The sequence below is a fragment of the Lethenteron reissneri genome, chromosome 15 (genome assembly GCF_015708825.2).
Source record: "Lethenteron reissneri isolate LAM-NWPU_2019-01 chromosome 15, ASM1570882v1, whole genome shotgun sequence".
Lineage (NCBI taxonomy): Eukaryota > Metazoa > Chordata > Hyperoartia > Petromyzontiformes > Petromyzontidae > Lethenteron > Lethenteron reissneri.
Window position 1 is genome coordinate 9,608,643 of NC_083793.1, and position 21,177 is coordinate 9,629,819.

A 21,177-nucleotide genomic window follows, 5' to 3' on the forward strand; every position below is an offset into this window, starting at 1 on the left:
AAAAATAAATGTCCGGCGCAAATTTTCTGCCAACGAGTGGCATTTATTTTTTGCGCAAAGTGCGCCCACAAATGTCTCTTGATTGGGCACTCGGAAAGGGGAACTGCTGGCCCTGTGGGTGGGTGGGTGTGGGGGGGTTACTCGCTCCCACGTAGACCAAGCTGCCGCTTAAGCCATGCGTGACCCGTGATGGATGTGTGTGCACTGATAGCGGATTCCGTTAGCCTGAAAGCCACCACATTTCAGGAGGGCTCAACGCTAAACTGGGAGGGGGGCTGGCTGGCCGATCCCTCCCCTCCGTCGACCCCAACAACAACAATAACAACAATCGCCATTCGCCAATAAGTGTCGGTGACGTCCCCACGGCGCTTGTGCCAGGCCATGTGCACGTTCAGGCCACGTGAATTGTCGAACGCCCGCTGACAGAAGGTCACGGGACAGACCCAGCAGGTTGCCAAGGGTTGACTGACTGAGATGACTGTCCGATGCACCACCTGTGGCCCCCTACTGTGCCAACTTGCTGTGCTTTATTCGCCCGGCGCTCCGCTCGTTGTTGTGAGCGTTGCTCCACTGCCCCTCCATCATGCCCCGCCCACTTTTAACACAGCCACACCCACTCCATCGATAGACCCCGCCTACTCCCATGATCACCAGAATCATATTTATTCATACTGGAAGGAAAATCCGATAATCTGTAAAGCTATTTTTCACATATGTCAAACACAAACAAATTCAACACTGAACCATCCCCATCCTACCAGACAAAGCCCACCGAGGTATTAACCCAGACCACTGCTCGCGTGGTTTCTTGACCTTTGCCTGAATCTTCAGTGGAAAATAACTTGAATTAATATACCGGTCTTAGTTTTGAATGCCGTTAATTGACTTGCTTTAATATAGATATCTATTTTCAAGGAAATGGCCCCAATATTTCAAGCAGATTCTTCATAGGGAGGGGGCGAAAGAGTCATCGAGGCTTTTTTCGAATAAAAAAATGTTTAAATTATATTTTATTTCGTAATTCGCATGTGCTGCTACTGATGTACACATTTTATACGCATAAATATAAAGAATAATGGGGCAATGCAGATAACATTGCCAGTGAATAAATGGCTGCCACCAGAATTGCCGCATCTGTACCTTCGTGTGTGTGTCTGTGTACGTGATTGTGTATGCATCTGTGCGTGCCTGCAGTGTGTGCGCGTGGTGAGTGGAGAGCAGTAGCATCGCGGTTAGCGCGCTGCACTAAGAACTCGGCGACCCGAGTTCGATTCTCGCTCACGGACCAACACCTAGTGACAATTATCTGAATCGGTCCCAGGCCTCCCCTAGGTCAACTCAGCCTTAATTATGTACCTGGTGCTGTGCGTAAACATCGCCACTGGAGAGACAAACGCGATCGGGCGTGGTGCTGTGTCACCCACCCGCTCGTGTGCCGTTCCGACATTCATAGGTGCTACTCGCTAACAGCACTTGTTCCAATGGATGTTAAGGCTATACGGGGGGTCTTTGTCTTTGTAGCGTTGAACGCACTGGCCACCTGGGTTCGATTCCCGGCCACGACTGACGCCTGTGGTGAGTGACAGCTGAAGCGGTGCCGGGCCTCTTCACCTTGGGGCGATTGGTAAAGATCAGCAGTGGGAAGACAAAGGTTGCTAGGCGTGTTTCTGACCATGCCACCACTACACGTGCCATGTGTGCCTTAATAGGTCCTCGCTGACAGCACTTGCCCAAACGGTCTGTTAAGGCTATACGGGGGATATTTGTCTCTGTGCACATATGCACATTCAGTGCATATTTAAATGTGTATCTCTGTTATAAACATCTCTGTGTGGTCCTTTGTGTGTTTGTGTATCATACCTGTGTATGTGTTTATATTAATTACTCAAATGAAAGCAATATATTTTCATAGAATAGAATTCTTGCAAGAGATAAACATTATCAATCGTCATTACATGGTATTACACAAATAGCTCAAGCATAGCATATGCAAGGTAAAACAACGACCGTTACAATAAAGCAATTACATTCATATTTGTTCCACATATATATAGCGTCAGTGGTATCTGCCTCTTTACTCCATATTCATAAATTAAGACATTTTTCATGCTGGCCCAAAAGTGGGGTCTAAACGGGTAGGGCACGGACTCGAGAGAGACCGGCAAACTTCACGTGGAGCTGAACGGATTTGCCCATGAAGTGGTAAGTGAGTGTTTAAGGCAGTCAGTCGCTTGCTTCTCCATTAGCCGAGGGCGGAGGAGCGACGCTTGCAACGGCGAGTGGCAACAAAGGCCGGCCAGAATACGCAGCAAATCGCCACGGTGGCAGTGCCGGACTAAGCTAGTGCGAGGCCTGTAGCATATGAACTGAACTGATATGTCATAAAGAGGCCCGAAATAAAAAAAAATACGTAAATATCGAAACACAATTGTTTTACTTGCATAGTAAAGTAATTGCATTTTTCATTTGCTATACAGCCAAATAGTACGACAAATCGCTATCCTTAAACACCCAGTCGTTCATCAACGTTGAAGGCAGTGTGGTACTATAGTAATAGAGCAAGTGCAGAATCACTGAACCGGAATTGATAGCTTGAAAGCATTTAGCGTGGGGCCCTTGAAAGTGCGGGTCCCGTAGCATGTGTATCTACTTTTGCTGCTAGGATCATCCGGCAATGCACGTTGGGCTCCTCACGTGGTGCAATTCTCTGCCAGTCACCTCGGTTAAACCCCCTCCACACCTCCCGCCAGCGAGCCTTCGACACTTCACGTGGCCTCACCGTGCACCTAGCCGGACACAAGCACTCGGGTTCATGTGACCGCCAATTCGTGGCACGTGACAGCTGCTGTCAATGGTGTTTTCGTAGTTGTTTCCGCTATTGTTGCTGCTTCTGCTGCTGTTGTTGTTTCCGTTGTTGTCGTGCCTCGTGCGTGAAGCAATGACCACGGACAAAACGCAGAGCAAAAAGTGCCGGGAGAGCCGTGGAGTGCTGCGGGCATATTGCGTCGGGACACGCTGACGGCATGCGGGGCAACCCATTGTCGACTGACAGCCACGCGCACCCCCATCCGCGTAAATCCGGCATCGAAACCATCTCTGCGGCTTCATCTCTCTGCCCGTAGATTTGTTGTTATTTTGTTTATCACTTTTACCTTTTGTCTTATCCCCCCCAATTGAATTCCAATTGTGCTGTCAAATGCCATGGTCACGAGACGGAATGTAGAATCAGAACACTCACCAGGGCGGTGTTTCACTTCGTGTTTATCCTTCGCGGAACACTAATCACTTAGTAAAACACTAATCACTTAGTAAAACACTAATCCAGGGGGTGGGCAACCTACGGCTCCGGAGCCGCATGCGGCTCTTTGACGACTGCTTCGTGACTCGTTATTTATTCAGGGACGTCTCGTATTCACCACACAGTGAAATATTTAGGTTTTCTTTTTACGAATTCGACAAAAATTACCCTTCTGGTTATGTTTGATTTCCGACCGGGTCCTCCGGTTTTCGCTCCACGTTTAGAAACATTCGTTTAGACTATTTAAATTATTGCGCCGCTTTAAACGTCCAAATGGTAAGCCACTTTGTTGGGCTATCAATTGTGGCCAGGCCGCTTTTCAAAAATAAGTCAAGACCTGCATGGGCTTTGTCTGGTAGGATGGGGATGGTTCAGTGTTGTATTTGTTTTTGTTTGGGAAATGTGTTTACCTTTCTTGTACTTTGCACTCCTATCCTACCTTTGTGTTGTTGGGTGTTGGAACGTTCTTACCCGCCCTCCTGGACAGTTTTGAAAAAGAGCTTTACGGCTCATCGGATTTCTCCAGTATAAATAAATATTCGGAGTCCAATCCATGGCCGTCCACATTATCTGGCCGTCCTCCTCAACACAGATGTTGCCCCTCAGCTCGCTCGCTGTCCCACGACTCCAAGACGCTCCTGGCAGAAGCGCCGTCTCTCCCTGGCTGCTCCATCGCATCCCCTATACAACGTACGCAGCAGCAGCAGCCTCCGATCCAGTGCCGTGTTTATGTGGGGCCCATAAGGAACCCTGTGAGAGCCGGAGCTCTGTGTAGCCTCGATGAGTCGCGACTGGAAATTGACCTTCCTTCTCGTGAAAACGTGCGCCTTATAAATATATATATATTTTTTACTCGTATTATTAAAGAATGGCCCGCACGAGCAGATATCATAGAAATGCTTTTGCGAACCCTTCGAGTTACTTGTTTTAGCCACCTGTTCCAACACGTTCAGCTCCAGAGAAATCTGCAACACACGGCATTCAAACTGATCTATATATACATCCTGTATAGTTATTTTTTTTGCTGGAGTTTAGCCAATTAAGCAAACAACTACATTTAATGCGATCGTGGTGGGGGGTGTAATCATTTTTTAAACGTTCGTGCATTATAAAAATAGCTTAATCACATCAAATGTGCACGTTTGTTGTGTTTAATCACAGTAATGAAAAGTAGCGTGCCGTTATGTCCGAAAACTATCGTTTGCAATCAGTGCACCATGCCAGATATGACACGCGGTTCCCAGAAAAAACAACGGACGATGGCAAAGAAAACTGAAACAAGAGCTGAAGAGTGCGCAGAGAGACGGCACGGCGAGGTGAACGCGTGGAATTTCGCCGAGAGACGAGACGGAACGCTGATGCGTAGAGGAGCAAATGGGAATTCGAGACATCGTATTATTGACTGTGGAGGAAAGTAAGTTTGCTTGGACGAGACAATGGATGAGACTGGAGACGGAACTGCGTCCAATGTCTAAGAAGACGCACCCAAGAGGCCCACCGACACGGAGATGGAGTGACGAGTGATCAGAAGCTGCTGCAGGAGTGAAATGGATGTCGGCATCACAGGGGTGACGACAACGAACTACTTTGATTCAGCAGTGGATAGACACTGACTGATGACGATCTTCGTGTTTACATTTTAAAACGTGTATGTTTAGATTATTTTTTCGGAAGATGTATGATTTAATGGTGGCGTACATCAGGGCGTTTCTAAGCCACTCATTCACTCACTCGGGCTAATCCCGTGATGTGTTTCAGCCTTTCAATCAGAATCACGAGAAGTCACCATCATCTGTATGTGGTTCAGGTCAGGATTGTTTCTTTAGAACTGCTGTTTGTGTTTAGTTTGTTGTCCTTCCCCCGCACCTGCGATTATGACGATTGGCTACGTACGGTGTGAAAGAAATTCAACATATTTACAGTTTCTCCTTCTCGGTCGGGCGATTCCTTGGGAAGCGCATCTGTAACTCCATTGTAACATTTTAACGATCCCATGGGACGATCCCAAACGGTGAATATACTTGAGCGCATGTCAAGACTTCCAGCGGAGCCCAAAGGGAACATTCGCCCACGTTGCACCCCAATGGACTTTCTCTCTCTCTCTCTGCCGGTTTAAATAAAAGGCTTAATTGACCAATTGACCTAGAGAAAATCTGTCGAATGTCTTCAAACAGTGAGCCACACCTGACCCGGTCACACGTTTTAAAAACGTATAACTTTCGATGTGACCGGATGGCCGACAGGTGAGAGTTGTGAGTTGTAACCGCAGTGATCCTGCATACGATTCTAGGCACCTACCTGTGATTAAATCTGGTTCTCAAAGTTACCCTGAAACCGGCCCTCAAGCTTAACCTTGAACCTACGTACATTTGGTCTGACCCATGAACCCACCAACAAGACTGTGGCTGACCTTCAATCCGTCTCTCACGCTCACTGAACGTATCTCTGGCCGACCCTTGAACCAACGAACAAACCCTCAAACGAACCCTTGTATAGTTAATACTATATAATAAATAATCGTATAGTGTACGTCACAATATAATTATAAATACAATTGATGATCTTTGTCTGGTTTCTAATGACAACAACAGAAAACGCATTCAATTCGGTTGTCCACTTAATTCGGCTACAACTCTCCAGAATGTAAAAGTATCGGTCTGACCGGTGCACGATGAGCATTAGTCCCGGCGGTAGCGTGGCCCGAAAACTACCGGCACCTAAGCCACTTGAAGACATCTCAAGAGGTCGCCGCTCTGTGACGTGCGTTGCGTTGCCAAACAACAGACGCGCGGCGCGACCCGAAGACGCAGCGGAGGGCCCACACGGCGCGACCACGAAAAACTACGAAAACCGACTGCGGGACGCGGGATTCTTCCACAAGCCCCCAAAGAGCTTCCGCGAGTTAATTATTCACGTGGCGCACGTTTGCCACGGAGCAGGGCGGCAGTGGCAGCGCCAGCGGCTGCGCCTGCAGCTGCAAGGACAAAGAGTTTCTATCAAATATTGATCACGGCGCCGCCGCCGGCAACTACTGCCACGGGGAAAATTAGGCACTCGGTGAAATTGAAATGCAGACGCAATGTTTTATTCATGCGGGGCATCGCGGCCGCTTGTGCGGAGGATTCGGGGCGGAGCGGTGCCGGAGTTGAGGCGTGTTGTTTACGGAAGGGGCGTGCGGTTTTTTTTTACGGGGTGAATTTTTGTTACCGTTGTCGCAATAGTTGTTTTACCCCGTTGCTGATGTGATCGGATCTCTGGCAAGCGCAGTGCGACGGTTGCCGTGCTCGGATATCACAGAGCCACCTTTGAGGTGCCCTAGGATTACCTCTAATCCACGGAGCATTTGTTCAGATTTGTAGCAGAGCAACTCAGCCCTTCCGATTGGAAATAGCCCACGGAAGCGGATATCACAGAGCTCCCTCTGAGGTGCTATTAAGTGGCCTCTGGCCAGCACAGAAGGGAGCAAAACTTCCCCACCTACTCTGCCCTTGACAGTAATGCTTGTGATATGACAGTTCAACCATTTTGTTTTATTGCAGAACTAGAATTTCGCCAAATTATGCACAGAACCAATATTAATGTAAAGAAAAAGTGCAATTATTGGTGGCCGGGCTGAGACCATCAACTCCCTACACTTAAGAACCCGGTTTATTCACAGGCATCTGATACCTGGCTTTGGACTCATCGCTCTCAACCCTGAGCCACTCGGCATGCCTCTGACGACGCACGCTTCAGGAAACGAACCGGCCACTCTCCCTCAGCGGTGACAAAGGGTCCTTGCCACTTTGATAGGTACGAGTCTCCTCAGCCAGTGGCGCAGCAATGGTTGGCATGGGTCCTGTGGTGTGAGAAATGAAAATTGGGGGCCCTGCCCTGTCATCCAATTCGTCCCACCCTTCTTCGTAGCCTTGGTGGATTTGACCCCTCCGGCCAGCGGAGCCGGGTGCAATTGCAAAGCCTGCACACCCGCAAGTGACACCACCAGTCTCAGCACGATCTCGCGATGGCTGTGGACGAGGGTTGGCAGTGGACGTCGATCGGCATGCCCGTGAGAAGGTCACGTGACTGCAGCTCGAGCCCGAACCGGTTCAGAATCTCCAGTGCCTGATTGGGACCTGGGAAAGAAAAACCAACCACGTAAATCGGATACGTAATTCAAGGGAATCATCATCGTCACGATCAGCTATTAATCTACACACTGCTGGATGAAGGCCTTTTTCATTTCTATCTCTCATGATCTAGCTCCTGCACACAAGCCAAGTCATTGTTCCATCTCCAGAGTGGTGGTTCTAAGAATTATTTTTACTTGGATAGGGCCCCATTGGTTACAGGGAGTGCACTCACCTATAATATCTGGCGAACCAGCAGTAAAATTGTCATTGTTTAACGAGACCGACTCAGGTGTTGAATCCCAGATGGTCGAAACCCATCCAGTGTTTGTTTGCTTAAACAAATGCTGACGATCAACAAAGAATACCAATAGGACGATGCACTGATATTGATGTCACTATTTTGTAGAGATATAGAATGAAAGTGAGGTTACATATTTCTTTTTTTTTGCATGACAGATCAGCTAGACTCGGTGGAACAGTGACCAGACCCAGGAGCAAAATGGAATGTGCCGTAACGCAGAAGGTTTTCTGAGCTTATTTTTACGTTTGCAATGAAGAAACGAATTTTTCACCTGCAGTGTCACTCCTCCTTTAAAATGTACATCAACGCATGAACACGACCAACTCATAGAAAGTAGCTTTGAGAGGCTGCGGGGGTAATTCATGTAACGCCACTGTGTAGGTTCAAGTGGTCGTGCCATGCGTGTCGTTGGATACGATGTCCAACATGTCGCCTCGCGTGCCGACAGCTTCATTTCAGTTCTGGAAGACGCTCCCAGCATATAACGTTGTCGCGTGTAATCAACTGAACTCCGAAATCTTTTCCTGAAGAAGCGTTTTGAGCAAAGCGTCAGACATCATGCCGAACACGTAGCATAAAAATAAAACGCATCAGAAAGAGCTATGAATCCATTTTCTTATTCAAACTGATTGTACGTTACATTTCTGGTGAGATGGCCAGATCCCTATAAAGTAGTTAGCGTTGACTTAGCAATTTGTCCGTCAAATATTTTCATGGGTTGACTTTCCACCAAACGTACTTCCTCGCCGCATTTGGCTTTATTTCTTCAGGAAGTGGTAAACACCCTGTGAATACATTAACTTCTGCTCAAAACAGCATTCGGTTGCGACCGAGAAATGGGCAACGTGGACGAGAAGCCTGCGTTGCTCTGCTCTGCCTCGCGGCACCAAAACGACTCCTCCACGCAGCGAGCGAGCGCTCATCATCGTACGCAACGATGAGCGCTGAAAAAATTAAAAATTTGACAGCTGAGCTGAAGAAGTTTGCACAGCTGAGCTTTGCGGAGTTCTTCATTTTCAAATAAATGTAAGACTCATTAATGACGCTTCGCCGCGTAATATATAATGCCAGGTAGACGCGCGGGCTGTCGTGAGCCTTCAAAATAGGCCCGGCGTTTTGCCGAGTGCGACTTTTTTTCGTCTTTTTTTTTTACCGTGCAGCTGTCAACGTGTTTTTGGGCTGATTCACCAAAAGTCAAAACTTCAGACTTTTAGAGCAGAGCCACGTCCAAGTGTGCCCTGGTAAAACAGGGCAATCATCTGAGAGCTTAATTCATGAAGAACATTGGAGTGAGCAAGGGCAAAGGCACCTGAACGCATATAAGCACAACTAGTTGAGTCGTTATTAATACAGCTCTTTGCCAATGTACCGGTGGATGAAGTCCTCCTCACACCACGTCTGTTTAGGGGGACGGTTTGACCATACTTCACCACGCTGGGCAGTGCGGGTTGATGAAGTTGCGGGGGCAGGATCGGTTCACGTGCCACTCGCAACTGATGTTATCCGTGGCCAAGAATTGAACGCAAGTCGCGTTCAACGCAAGTCAGTGAATGAAAGGAGGAAAAGAGAGAAAGTTTGAAAGGCCTTTGCCGAGCAGCAGAAAGTTACAGGATCACTACAACAACAAAGGCAGGGGTTAAGGTGAGTATAAGGTGGATAGGTCATGGGGTCAGAGGTTACCCCACCTTGCTGAGAGTCTTTGCAGGAGTCCAGACAATCCAGCAGGGTCCGCCCGAGTACTCGGTTTGAAATATTCTGTGCACGGCGAAAAGAAACGAAGCAAATGATTTCCAACCAAAATAGACATCTTCCTCTGGACAAGTTAGGCGTTTGCATGTTTTGCTTTGCAGGAGCGTGTATCTCTCATATCAACCGTAGTAGCGGCAGCATTTTGTTGTAACCTGTCGGGTCGTGCAAAAGCCATCATTTCCCCAGAAGTTTTTCTGGTCAACCCTCGCTTCGAAATTTGCCCAAGTCACCCGTAGGCAACATTATAATTGCACGTTGCAAACCTTTCGGGATATGTTAACAAAGCCGCCCTTCAGATTTAAGCAAAACGACAAAATAAAGCACGTGGAGTGCGACAAATGGAGATTTGTCCTCGACAAGAGAGGAGGCGACTGTGGATCGCTCTTCTCTCTCTAGCGACGTTCTCGTTTTGAGGTCGCGTCGAGGGCCCAGCGGCGAATATCTTCTGAGTCCGGCGATCCGTTTTCGCGACTAAAGTCGCAATAACGGCCACATACCGACACCCCCCCCCCCCGCCCGTTCGCAAAAAAAAACCATGAAATAGAGAAGCACCAGCCGTGCGGTCGCCCGCCCCCCCACCCAGCCCCCGCCTCACCCGAGATCGCAGCTGGCGCAGCAGCGTCACGACGTCGACGAGCGTCTCCTCCACCAGCGAGAGCCGCACCCTCTCCGCCTCCACCAGCTGCAGCTCGGCGAGCAGCCTCTCCGCGCTCTCGCGGGACGACGACGCTGGTGCCGCCGGTGCCGCCGGTGCCGCCGCCGCGCGGCTCTCGTCCCCGTGCCACGCGGGAGACTCCTCGGCCACGCTCGTCCCCTCGCGATCGCTCGCCTCCCGAGCCAGATCCTGAGAGGGACGGAGGGGAGAACGCGAGCACAGTCAACAGGGGGCACTTGCCACCTGTCCTGGCTTTCCCAAGGGCGCCCTCTTGTTAAAATAAGATGTTCTGGGAAATCTCGAGGGCTTCCTGGGACATTTTAAGTCCTGAATTTTTTGTTGTTATCAGTGGCGTAAAAAGACTTGATGTCAGAGGTAGCAGCCCTAGTCACAAGACCCAGAGGTCGGCAGCAGTGCCGGATGATCCTAGTAGCAAAGGTAGCTACATCTGTAGCTACGGGCCCCGCACTTTCAAGGGTCCCGCGCTAAATGCTTTCATGCTATCAATTCTGGTGAAGTGATTCTGCACTTGAACCTCATGGCGGTACCCCGGGGTGCCATAGGACCCCGGCTCTCACATAATATCCGCGATGCAGTCACTTTTAGTCTGTTGATGGTCGGCGATGCGGCAATCGACTCATCTCGACGAGCTGTACACGATGCACTATTCAGAGTTGAAATTTTCAATAACGAATTTTTTATGCTAAATTTCGGCGTTTCGACATCGCGGAGTAGCACTGATGTCGGATTGATTGGTACCCCAGTCGCGGAGTTAAGTTCACCCCTGGAAAAAAGAATTGCGTCCCAGAAATAAAATATTTAATTGCCTTGGCTATTTTGTATTATTTTGTACCCCGGGGTACCGCCATAAAGATCACTTGCTCTAATACTATAGTACTGTACGGCCTTCAACTTTTATGAACGACTGGGTGTTTAAGGTTAGTGATATGTCGTATTTTCCGGCTGTATAGCAAATGAAAAAATACAATTACTTTACTATGCAATAAAAAAATTGGTTGAAAAAATGGGTTGAAATTATTTTGCACGTCGTACAATTTCAATAGATTCTCTCATGAGTCTTGATAGTCATTGTTTTGCATAGAACATCAACGGTATCAAACTCCCAGCAAATGTCCTCGGTTGGCAGGCACGTTCCGCAACTGCCGATATGTGCGTGATCATTCGACGTTGCTTTGGTGCTGTAGGGCAAGGTGTAGACTTATATCATCTGTCCCTTCTGTGGGGGATACGGTGTAGGCCCCTCGCGTGCGTGGGGGTTTCTATGGATGCTCTGGTTTCCACCGACATGTATAATGAACGCTCACGATTTGTCAGAAAACATCTTCATATGTAGAGAACTGCAGAGCAACTGTTGGCGCCGGCTCACTGCCTGGCAGCCTTCCAGCTTCGTCTGTGGTTCCTACTCAGCGATTGTGAGATAAATGACGACGCTGTATGAAACTAATCATTAGATGTTGTACATTTTTTTCCTTCTATCTTGATTTAAAGCTTTCGTGACTGCAGGAACCTGATGACGACCGCTTGTGTTGCGGTCGAAACGTCGTGATTTGTTTTATTTTATTTCTAACAACTGAAAGAACCAATGATTATGTTTTTCCTTCTTTTCAGCAAAGAGGTCTGCAACTACGAACATTGCCACGTAAGCATGTGGGAAGAAATGTGAAGATGGCGAGACAAGTCGTCATCGGGGTACACGTCGAGTTACCAAGGGAGGTGGCTGTGAAGATTAGCGAGGGAGCACACGAAATCACTTCACCCCCACTGCTCAAGTAGCTGGGAAGGCAAATTGCCCTCTGCCACGGTGGCGATATGTTAACTACTTCGCCTGGTATACAGGAAGACGTGGGTTCAATCCCGACCCTGACGCCTGTATATTTAGAATTTGCGTGTTCTCCCCGTGGTCGCGTGGATTTTTCTCCAAGTCCTCTGGTTTTTTTCCTCCACATTTAGAATCAACATCACATGTTTAGAGTATTTGGCTGCTTTACATTTCCACGTGATAAGCCACTTCGTCGAGCGATAATTTGTGGCAAGGTCACTTCTGAAAAAGAGCTGCATAGCTCAGTGAGCCTTACCTGTGAAAATAAAACGTACTGTTAAGTTTAGTTTAAGCCGGTCAATATATTTTCGCACGTACGACAACACAGACACACGCAATATATAAAACCAGGCTCCAGATGACACTGAATGAATCTCGAGACCCAGTGGTGAGCAACAACGCGCCGACCTTGGCAACTGGGCGCAAATGGAGGCCAGGAAAAGCAGTCCAGGAGGCAACAGCAGCCCTCAGACATGCTGACATTGTGGGTCATGTTCAGCAAGGGAGAGGAGGCTTTGGACTAACTAGCCGTGCTGCTTGGAGTAAGGCCACTGCACCAGAGCGGCGGAAGATGGTAGTGCAGGAAGTACGCCATCAGGAGGAGGCTGCAAGGTGGGCCAAGGCAGTCTCTCTTGCCAAACAGGGACAGTGGACTCGATGGGACAGTGTGGAGAAGAGGAAGATCAGCTGGAAGGATCTGTGGGCCATGGAAGCGAGGCGGTTGAGCTTTTCCATCAGAGCAACATATGACGTCCTTCCAACACCAGTTAATCTTCACCAATGGTATGGTGAAGATCCGGACTGTGCCCTCTGTTCCATGCCAGCCAACCTCAGGCACATTCTCACAGGGTGTAAAACAAGCCTCACCCAAGGACGCTACACTTGGCGTCACAACCAAACCTTGCATCCGCCCTGGAGGACAAGCGAACTGCCACCAACTCCCTACCACCCCCAGCAGCATCACACCCCTTACGGACGACCTTTGTCCGCGAAGGGGCTAAACCACCAAAGAGCGGCTTTACACCAATAGAGCGAGACCAGCTGCGCTTGGCCCGCGACTGGAAAATGCTAGCTGACATTGGCCGGCAACTTGTGTTTCCTCCGGAGATCGTAACCACCACCCTAAGACCTGACATGGTGCTCTGGTCCCGTTCGCTCAAGAAGGTCTTCATCATTGAGCTCACAGTACCCTGGGAAGACTCAGTAGATGAGGCTTATGAGCAAAAACATCTGCGCTATGCCGATCTAGCTGCCGAAGCACGGCATCATGGCTGGAACACAGAAGTCCGACCAGTGGAGGTGGGCTGCAGAGGTTTTGTGGCAACATCTACAACCAGACTGCTTAGAGACCTGGGAATTAAGGGCCAGAGCCAGCGTTCGGCAATCAGAGCTGTATCGGAGGCGGCAGAAGGCAGCAGTCAGTGGCTCTGGATGAAGAGGAAAGACCCCAGCTGGGCCCCAAAGTGAGAGGGCCAGGAGGTATGCAGTCAACAATGCTTGACTCAGGGAGGAGGACGCCCCTGCCATGCATAGTCCCATGGGATGTTGGCTACCAACAACAAGGCAACTCCTATGACTAATTGGGAATGGGACGCAAGCGTAGGATTGATCACCCTGTCGCTGGCCGCCTTTGGGGAGGGTGTATAGTATGAAAGGCCGAAACACCCTAGGACCCAAAGGTTCACTACTGACGATGCGCTCCCCAAATTTCACCAGGCTCACTGTTCATGAACTCTTGGAAGTGCTTGCACAAAGGATAATAACATCTCATCCTGTGTTCTTTGGACTCTGAAAACGTCCATGCGGTTACGAATTATGTTGAAAATGAAGGGACTTGTCGAAAGGAAAACCCTTATATCATGGTGGGTTTCCGAGTTGCTTTAACTGCTGAAAAAAATCACTGTGGCTTTTTCGCGTACTAAAAAAAATAATTGGAAAACATTACTTAAGATAGTAGAAGAAATTACACTTATCTCACTCAAGAGCAGACACATATTACATTTGCTTGATGTGTAATTCATTAGAGAATGCAGTAAATGAGAAGCGGGAAGAAATATATATTTTTAACAAGGTATTAAAGTGGAGTAATTGAATATGTTCAATTATCAACACTTACTGACGACAGTTACATAAATTGTTGGCTTAAGATTCAGGCACTTCGATAATTAGAATTGGCAAGAGTGCTCGTTGAAATTTTTTTTATTATCAAACGTTTTAGAAGTGTCTTCTTGGTTCTTTCGGTAAAGTCACGTAGAAGGGAAATAATAAAATAAAAATAAAACATTAAAAAACTCTCACAAAAGTTTTAGAAGTGATTGAAACGTTGGCATTATGCAACGCGTTCTATCCTGCATCTGACAGGCACAACTAAAAATAACGATGTTTAAATATCGTGACGCCGTAAAAAAGAATCTTCCGCATCGCCACTTAAAAAAACCACCGGCCTGGAAATCGAAACGACCTCATCACCGAGGAGTTGTCCCGAACCGTTCAAACAAGACGCCAAGTCGAGTATTAAATACCGGACACTAAACCACAACGTCGCTTTGTCTGTCACTAAATTCTACAACGCATAGCAACATCTTGATGGATTAAGGTGCCCGAGGTTATGACCCAATCGCGTGGAATAAATCTGGTCGGATCTCATCAGACCTGGGAAGCTAAGCTAAGCTGGGGCTGAGCACTGACGGTGCTGGGATGGGCAATCAACATGCACCACAAACTGGTTGTCGTGGGGCTTTGGGGATTCCTTGCGGGCAGCAGAGAGCAGTGCATCAAAATCCACTGTTAAACTGGGACTGATATTTCCTGGCACTTCCCATCTGTACAAACCACCCCATCACCTTCAACACGCACTGCCCAGCGCGGTGAAGTATGGTCACATAGGCACCGCATGTTGTTGGAGAGGGCCCTCATCCAGCCGTGGATTGCCAAAAAGGGCTGTAACGTGTACACGTGCAAAGGTAACGTCGCTTGCGTCGAGGCGTTAATGAAGGGCCGCACAGCTGTTGCGCATGCCCATTTGCACCCAAGTGGAACCGTTGGACCAACGTTGGCTTGACGTTGGCTCAACGTCCCACGTTTACCGAGTTGTACGCATAAGGGGCCGTCCATAAATGACGTCACGCGATTTTTTGACGATTTTTGACCCCCCCCCCCCCTCGTCACACGGCGTCACAAAAAGTCAGACCCCCCCCCCTCAAATATGACGTCACAAAGCTCTGCCCCCTTCCCCCAAAACCATATTTCCATTTTGAAAATAAAACATGCTTCAAATCGCTTTAAAATATCGTCATTGTAGTGCGTATTTAATGTGGCGCTGCACTCTGATCTTGTAGGAGTGTTGTTACAACAATTAGTGTTGTTATAACAATTCTATATTTATTTAAAGTTGCGCATGTTGATGTGACGTCACATTTCTCAACCCCCCCCCCCCCTCGTCACACATCGTCACAAATGTCTGACCCCCCCACCCCCCTCTAGGTGCGTGACGTCATTTATGGACGGCCCCTAAGTGGGATGAAGCAAATTGCTCCCATTACGCCAGCGTGCGTGACTCACGCTGGCTCGCTCACGCGGCTTTATCTGTGGTGGTGGCTACAGTGCAACATCTGCTTCTGGACACAGCACTAAATAAGTATAACCCGTAAAAACAAAGTTTTTCACTATAAATCCTCTATATGCGTGGCGGCTAGAGTCCTCTCGTCCTCTGACTTGAGATGGCTGCCACCTATGGGTCAGATGATTACATTGCACCATTAAGCAATTGGTAATTAAATCTATTTTTGTCCTAAAAAGTGTAAAATTTTGGAAAAAAATTTCACGAACATTAATTGTCACGCACAACGAGTCTGTGTGGAAAATGTCAGCTCGATTGGATCACGGGAAGTGGGTTAAAAACGACCGAAAGATTTGCACGGTCCTAAGCAAGCAAGCGAAACTTAATATAACGGATTTAAAAAGCATCTATGCCTGTCTCTATTTCCTTCTCTGTGTCAGTCGACGTATCAGGCTCTGTGTTCCTTTTCTCTTTGGCTCTGTCTATGTACGTCTCTGTGCCTGTCTCCATATCAAGGTCAATTTCCCCTGTATCACTCCGTCCGTGTCTCTCTCGGTATCTGTCTCTTTCCATGGCATTATTTGTACGTCTCCGTCTTTGTAGCCTTCTGCGTCTGTCGCGTTGTCTCTCTGTGTGTGTGTGGGTCCGTCTCTCTCAATGCCTTTCACCACGTGCCTGTTCCTCTCTCTATGTCTGGCCACCGTGTCTCCATCAATGTATCCACGTCTGTCGTATTCCCTTCCGTGTCCCTCTTTCTGCGTCCGCTCCCGTGTCTTTCTTCACGCGTGTCTCTCTTGCCGAGTCTCTCAGTCTTTCTCTCTCCGCGCCTGCTTCTCTCTCTCTCTTCACGTCTCCAATTGCTTCTCTGCGTCCGTCTCTGAGGATCTTTTTCAGCCCCCCCCCCCATCCGTTCGCTCAGCTATGAGGCTACATTGCCACCTTCTGGATGCTCAGGGCAAAAGCCTAACAGAGGCCCACATCAATCGTGTCACAACTCCAAAGCCGTTGCCATCGTTATGAAAGTTGTATAATCAACTAGTCTTCCCCCCCTTCCTTTAGCAATACCCCAGTAAATATGCAACGCTGGCCCAACGTTTGGTCCAATGGTTTCAAGCGCATGCCAAACGCTGGCCCAACGCTGCATGTTTACTGGGTAAGCATGGGCTATTGTTAATTGCGTTATTACAAAGGTAATTGCGCGGAGAGTAAACATTAAGCGCTTGAATTGCATTATTATTAAAGCTCGTTTTGTGCTGGACCCATTAAGTCCTTCGTCACGTTCTTGCCAGTAAAGTTTAGCTACACGCTGCAAGTGGGAAACTAAGCTGCAAACGCTGGCATTTGATTCGCAGACTACAACATTTTTGTTGAACATGGGTCACTGTGTCAACAAACATTTGACCCATAGATTCATAACACAATGACACCCACACTTTTTGCATTCGTTCAATACAATACAAGGCTGGATACATATATAGCATATATGTTTAACCACCTTGGAACTATACGCAACGAGCGGACATTTATTTTTTTGTCGACAGATGCAGTCGGTCATGGGCAGAGGCAAAAATGTAGAAAGGTCTTGTGCTTGGACGTTCACGGGTGCAGGGAGCCAACAGCACAGATGGCCGGGGGAAGAGATTTCCAGACAGTGGGAGCAGCAGAGGCGAAAGAGCAACCTCTCACTGAGCTAAGGCTGACAGTTCTTCGACAGAAGGTGTTGGCTGCTGGAGCGGCGGGAGGTGCGTGGAGGAGAGTCGAGTGAGATAAGCGGGGGGAGGTAAGAGAGTTTGTGGAGGGGAGTAGAGCGAGATGAGAGGTAGGGGACAGCGTGGAGGAGAGTAGAATGAGATGAGAGGGGAGAGGTAGGGGAGTGTGTGGAGGAGAGTAGAGTGAGATGAGAGGGGAGAAGTAGGGGAGTGTGTGGAGGGGAGTAGAGCGAGAGGAGAGGTAGGGGAAAGCGTGGAGGAGAGTAGAATGAGATGAGAGGGGAGAGGTCGGCCGGGGAGAATGATCAACCTCTCACTGATCGAAAAGTTCCAATGAACCTCACATTTCACAATTAATGACTGACATTGAAAATTATGGGTGTGGGTGTGTGCGAGTGTGCGCGGCCCGTAGATATTCGCTGAAACGCTCAGCACAGACGCTGCCTCCACGTGCCTCCACATTACCTTTAATTCGCTCTCTTTGTCCGCCAAATCGTTGCGGAGCTTCCCCAATCTTTCCCGGAGCTCGGACCGTGACGAGCCCTGTGCCGACCCCGCTGCCGAGCCGTCCTCCGTTCCGGTGAGCCGGGGCATCGCACCGTCGCACCTGCCACACGCGGCGAGGTTGAGACGCTCGTAAGCATCGACACAGTTTCGGATTGTTGATTTTTTTTTATTGCACGGTTTGACCGTTAAACGCATGTTGCGTTTTTTTTACACTCTTAACTGTCAGTGTTATTACGCGTTTCACCTAACATATGCAAACGCAAATGCATTTTTGGACGTTACTCGATGAAAACAGCTTCGTGAATTATGCATGATGATGATGATCATGGCAATGAAATTATGTTAACGCAGACGAAATGGAATCCTGAAATTAGCCCATCTCACGCACACGTGCACACGTGCTCACGACCCAGCAACATGGAACGTCGTGCCAACGTTGGGCCAACGGTCCAAAAACTTCCAACCGCATGCGAACGTTGGCACAACGTTGCACGTTTACCTGCGTGTTTCCCTCCTCACCCCTAGCACCTACCCCTTCCCGCAGCAGCACAGGGGTTTTCTCCGGGCACCAGAGCCAGGGTCCCCTTCCTCCTCGTCGGAGGATGCTCTCCCTTCCACCGCGCGAGACATCCTGTCCTCTCCAACTGCCGCGTCCGCGGTGAGATGGATTGAGACCGAGAGAGGCACGGCAAAGAGACAAACACACGGGAAGAGTTCTACAGCCATGGTTTGGCACCGCGGTGGCGAGATGTTAAATACCTCGCCTGGTAAAACAAAAATAATAGTAGGAATAGATTCATCATTGTTTCGAATTTCTGGCGTCTCACCTGAAGGCGCATGACACCGTTACATGGGCAATGTCGCATGATCCAATTTTTCTATATCTGGCTGTGAGAATTGTTCTTAAACTTACCGGTGAGCGGAAACAGCAATAATTAGCGCGTAGTTAAAACGCTTCCGCTTCCCCGTGACAATTTAATTAATCTGTGCCGTGAAGGGTATCTTACGAGACCTTTTTATGCGAGTATCTTATTTCATCGAGGCGAAGGCTTTCGCAATATGCATTTTGCCCGATCGTGATTAATTATGCCTCACCGCAAGATTCAATTACAAGTCCTTATATCTGCTGCAAAAAAACAGACGTGCTAAGTTTTCTGTCACCCATGTCTGCTTTCTCTGTACCCGGGTGTTCATGACAGGCCGGCGTGCGCCGCCCCCACGAAACGGATGTGTGCCCCTACCTCCCACTGAGGACGGGCAGCTTAACGAGCACTCGGACGAGGTGACATCATCGTCCGTCCTCCCGTCCACGTCCACCTCGCTGCTGCTCCCGCTCGTGGGCCTGCAGAATAATCAGGACTCATCATCATCGTCGTCATCGACATCGTGTGGGCGGTGACGCAGCCCAGCGGCGGCGCATTCGCCGCTCGTTGTTGTTGCAGAGGTGCGAATCCAGCGGCCGCCCCCGATTAATACCGCAGTGTGTGTAATAACCGTAACGATGGTACGTGCCATCTGCTTCCGAGTGGACGTTACAAATCCCCCTACGTCATTCATAAGAGTAGGCCATTGTGTGCCGGCGTCATGATTCACATTTTGTATATTCAACAAAACTAAATCAATATTTTTTACTTAATTTGAATTATTCATGGAAATCATTCCCCTCCTACTGCGAAAACTTGGCAGGACCCCCGTGAAGACAAGTCACGAGACTCTGTGACGCATTCCTAGGCAAAAGAACAAAATAACAACCATAAAACAATTGCATTGCAGTCCAGTACTCGATATCACGCCTCACAGGAGTATACAAAAAAACGAGTCCCGAAGCGCCCAACGGACTGAGCGGAGAACTGCGCATAGGTAGCGGGCACACGGACTTCGAATCGCACGAAGTTTCCAGGACAACCGAATAACATTGGGTGCATTGGAGTGTGTGATACACTGGCACACAGAGCGGTGAGCCCCCCGTGGGACATTGCTATTGAAGTTTAATTACGCTTCTCTTTGATGGTCCTCAGTACCGTTGCCTGGTTGGCATGGGGCCCCGGTGCGAGGAATTCAATGAGGACCCCTCTCCAAAATTCCCTTTCCTCTCCGTAGTCCACCGCATGCCTCCCTCACCCTCAGCCCGGCTCCTTGGGTGCCTGTGCAGTTGCACCGCCTGCGCGGTAGTAATCGATGGCTCAGCCAATGCACCGTCTCGCCACCGTGGCCATGTTGGCAGGCGCTCATCCTTGTTTCACTTTTGGTTCTCAAGGTGAAATCAGAATAAACCGGCGAACGTGTTTTCAATAGGCGTACACCAAACGTATTTTGATTGTGAAGATTATTTTTTTTAAATATATATTGTACTTCAAGCATCAGTCCAATAGGTGTCCCTAGCAAGCCATCATCATCACCATCAAATTCAACCACGCAGTCAACACGCAACGTTGGGCTAACGTTGGCTTGTGGTTGGAACCGTTGAAACAACACTGGCACAACGTTTCTCCAACGTTCCATGTTTACGGGGTAGGGGTGTCACGTTCACGGCACAATTCTGGACGGTCCAGAGATTCCCGTGTGTTGATATTTCGTGATTTTTTTTATTTGCCTTTCTAATTGGTGTTGTTGTTGATTTGTTAGACATTCTATTGCAATGTTGTGGCGCTGAAAACTCAATAATGTTTCTGAAACCGCTATAACATCAGCTTAACTGTGTATGTGACCAATACACTTTGATTGATTGATTGAAGTGCTGAGGTTACGCACTCCCAGAGGGCCGTTTGTATAGAACGTTTTGTTTCCTGCCCTTCTTTTTTTATGGGGTTGCATGACATCTTCTTGAGATGTCATTGTATTTAGACGCAACGCGAGCCCATGTTGCACCGTATTGCACATAAACCCATTGCATACAACAACGAAGAAAAGCAAACTTGGTTTCTTACTCATTGCACTTATGATGTCGGGTGTCGCGAGCTTAATCAATACCAATCGATACGTCGATACATCGTAACAGCCCCTAGTCGAAACCATTGCCAGTGTTAATCGTTGGGAAATATTTACCTTACAATTGCCCATCAGTGTCACGAGAATTTAGTGTAGCTGCCAGATCGGGTTGCCACCTCTTAAGGCACACACAAAAAAAAACGGGACATATCTAGCAAAAAAAATACTATCTCACTGAACCATAAGAGTGGAAAACGGCATGTAAATACATTCTCTTGGCTGGTGTATAATCACCATCATTATCATTACTATCCAACTGAAAACAAAGCTCAGGATGCAATGTCCTAGGAATACTTTTAGATGCCCCAGGACAGCAGCTACCTCCACCAGTGCCGGATTAAGCTAGTGCGGGGCCTGTAGCACATGTTATAACGGGACCCTACGTAAAAAAAAAACACGTAAATATTTAAACACACATTTTTTTACTTGCATAGTAAAGTAATTGTATTTTAAAATTCG

The 21,177-nt window shown here is 48.4% G+C and overlaps 1 protein-coding gene across 1 annotated transcript in view; it reads right to left on the reverse strand.

Moving 5' to 3' along the window:
• Positions 1–1,298: 1,298 nt before the first annotated feature.
• LOC133342677 (EF-hand and coiled-coil domain-containing protein 1-like) overlaps positions 1,299–21,177 on the reverse strand; it is a 40,428-nt gene continuing 20,549 nt past the window's right edge. Inside the window, exons 4-9 of the mRNA XM_061551996.1 lie at positions 18,972–19,072; positions 18,263–18,374; positions 17,689–17,830; positions 10,056–10,304; positions 9,397–9,466; positions 1,299–7,413 (exon numbers count right to left, since the gene is read on the reverse strand). Of these exons, the coding sequence (XP_061407980.1) occupies positions 7,286–7,413; positions 9,397–9,466; positions 10,056–10,304; positions 17,689–17,830; positions 18,263–18,374; positions 18,972–19,072 (802 nt within the window). The 3' untranslated portion in view covers positions 1,299–7,285. The remainder of the gene's footprint in view (positions 7,414–9,396; positions 9,467–10,055; positions 10,305–17,688; positions 17,831–18,262; positions 18,375–18,971; positions 19,073–21,177) is intronic.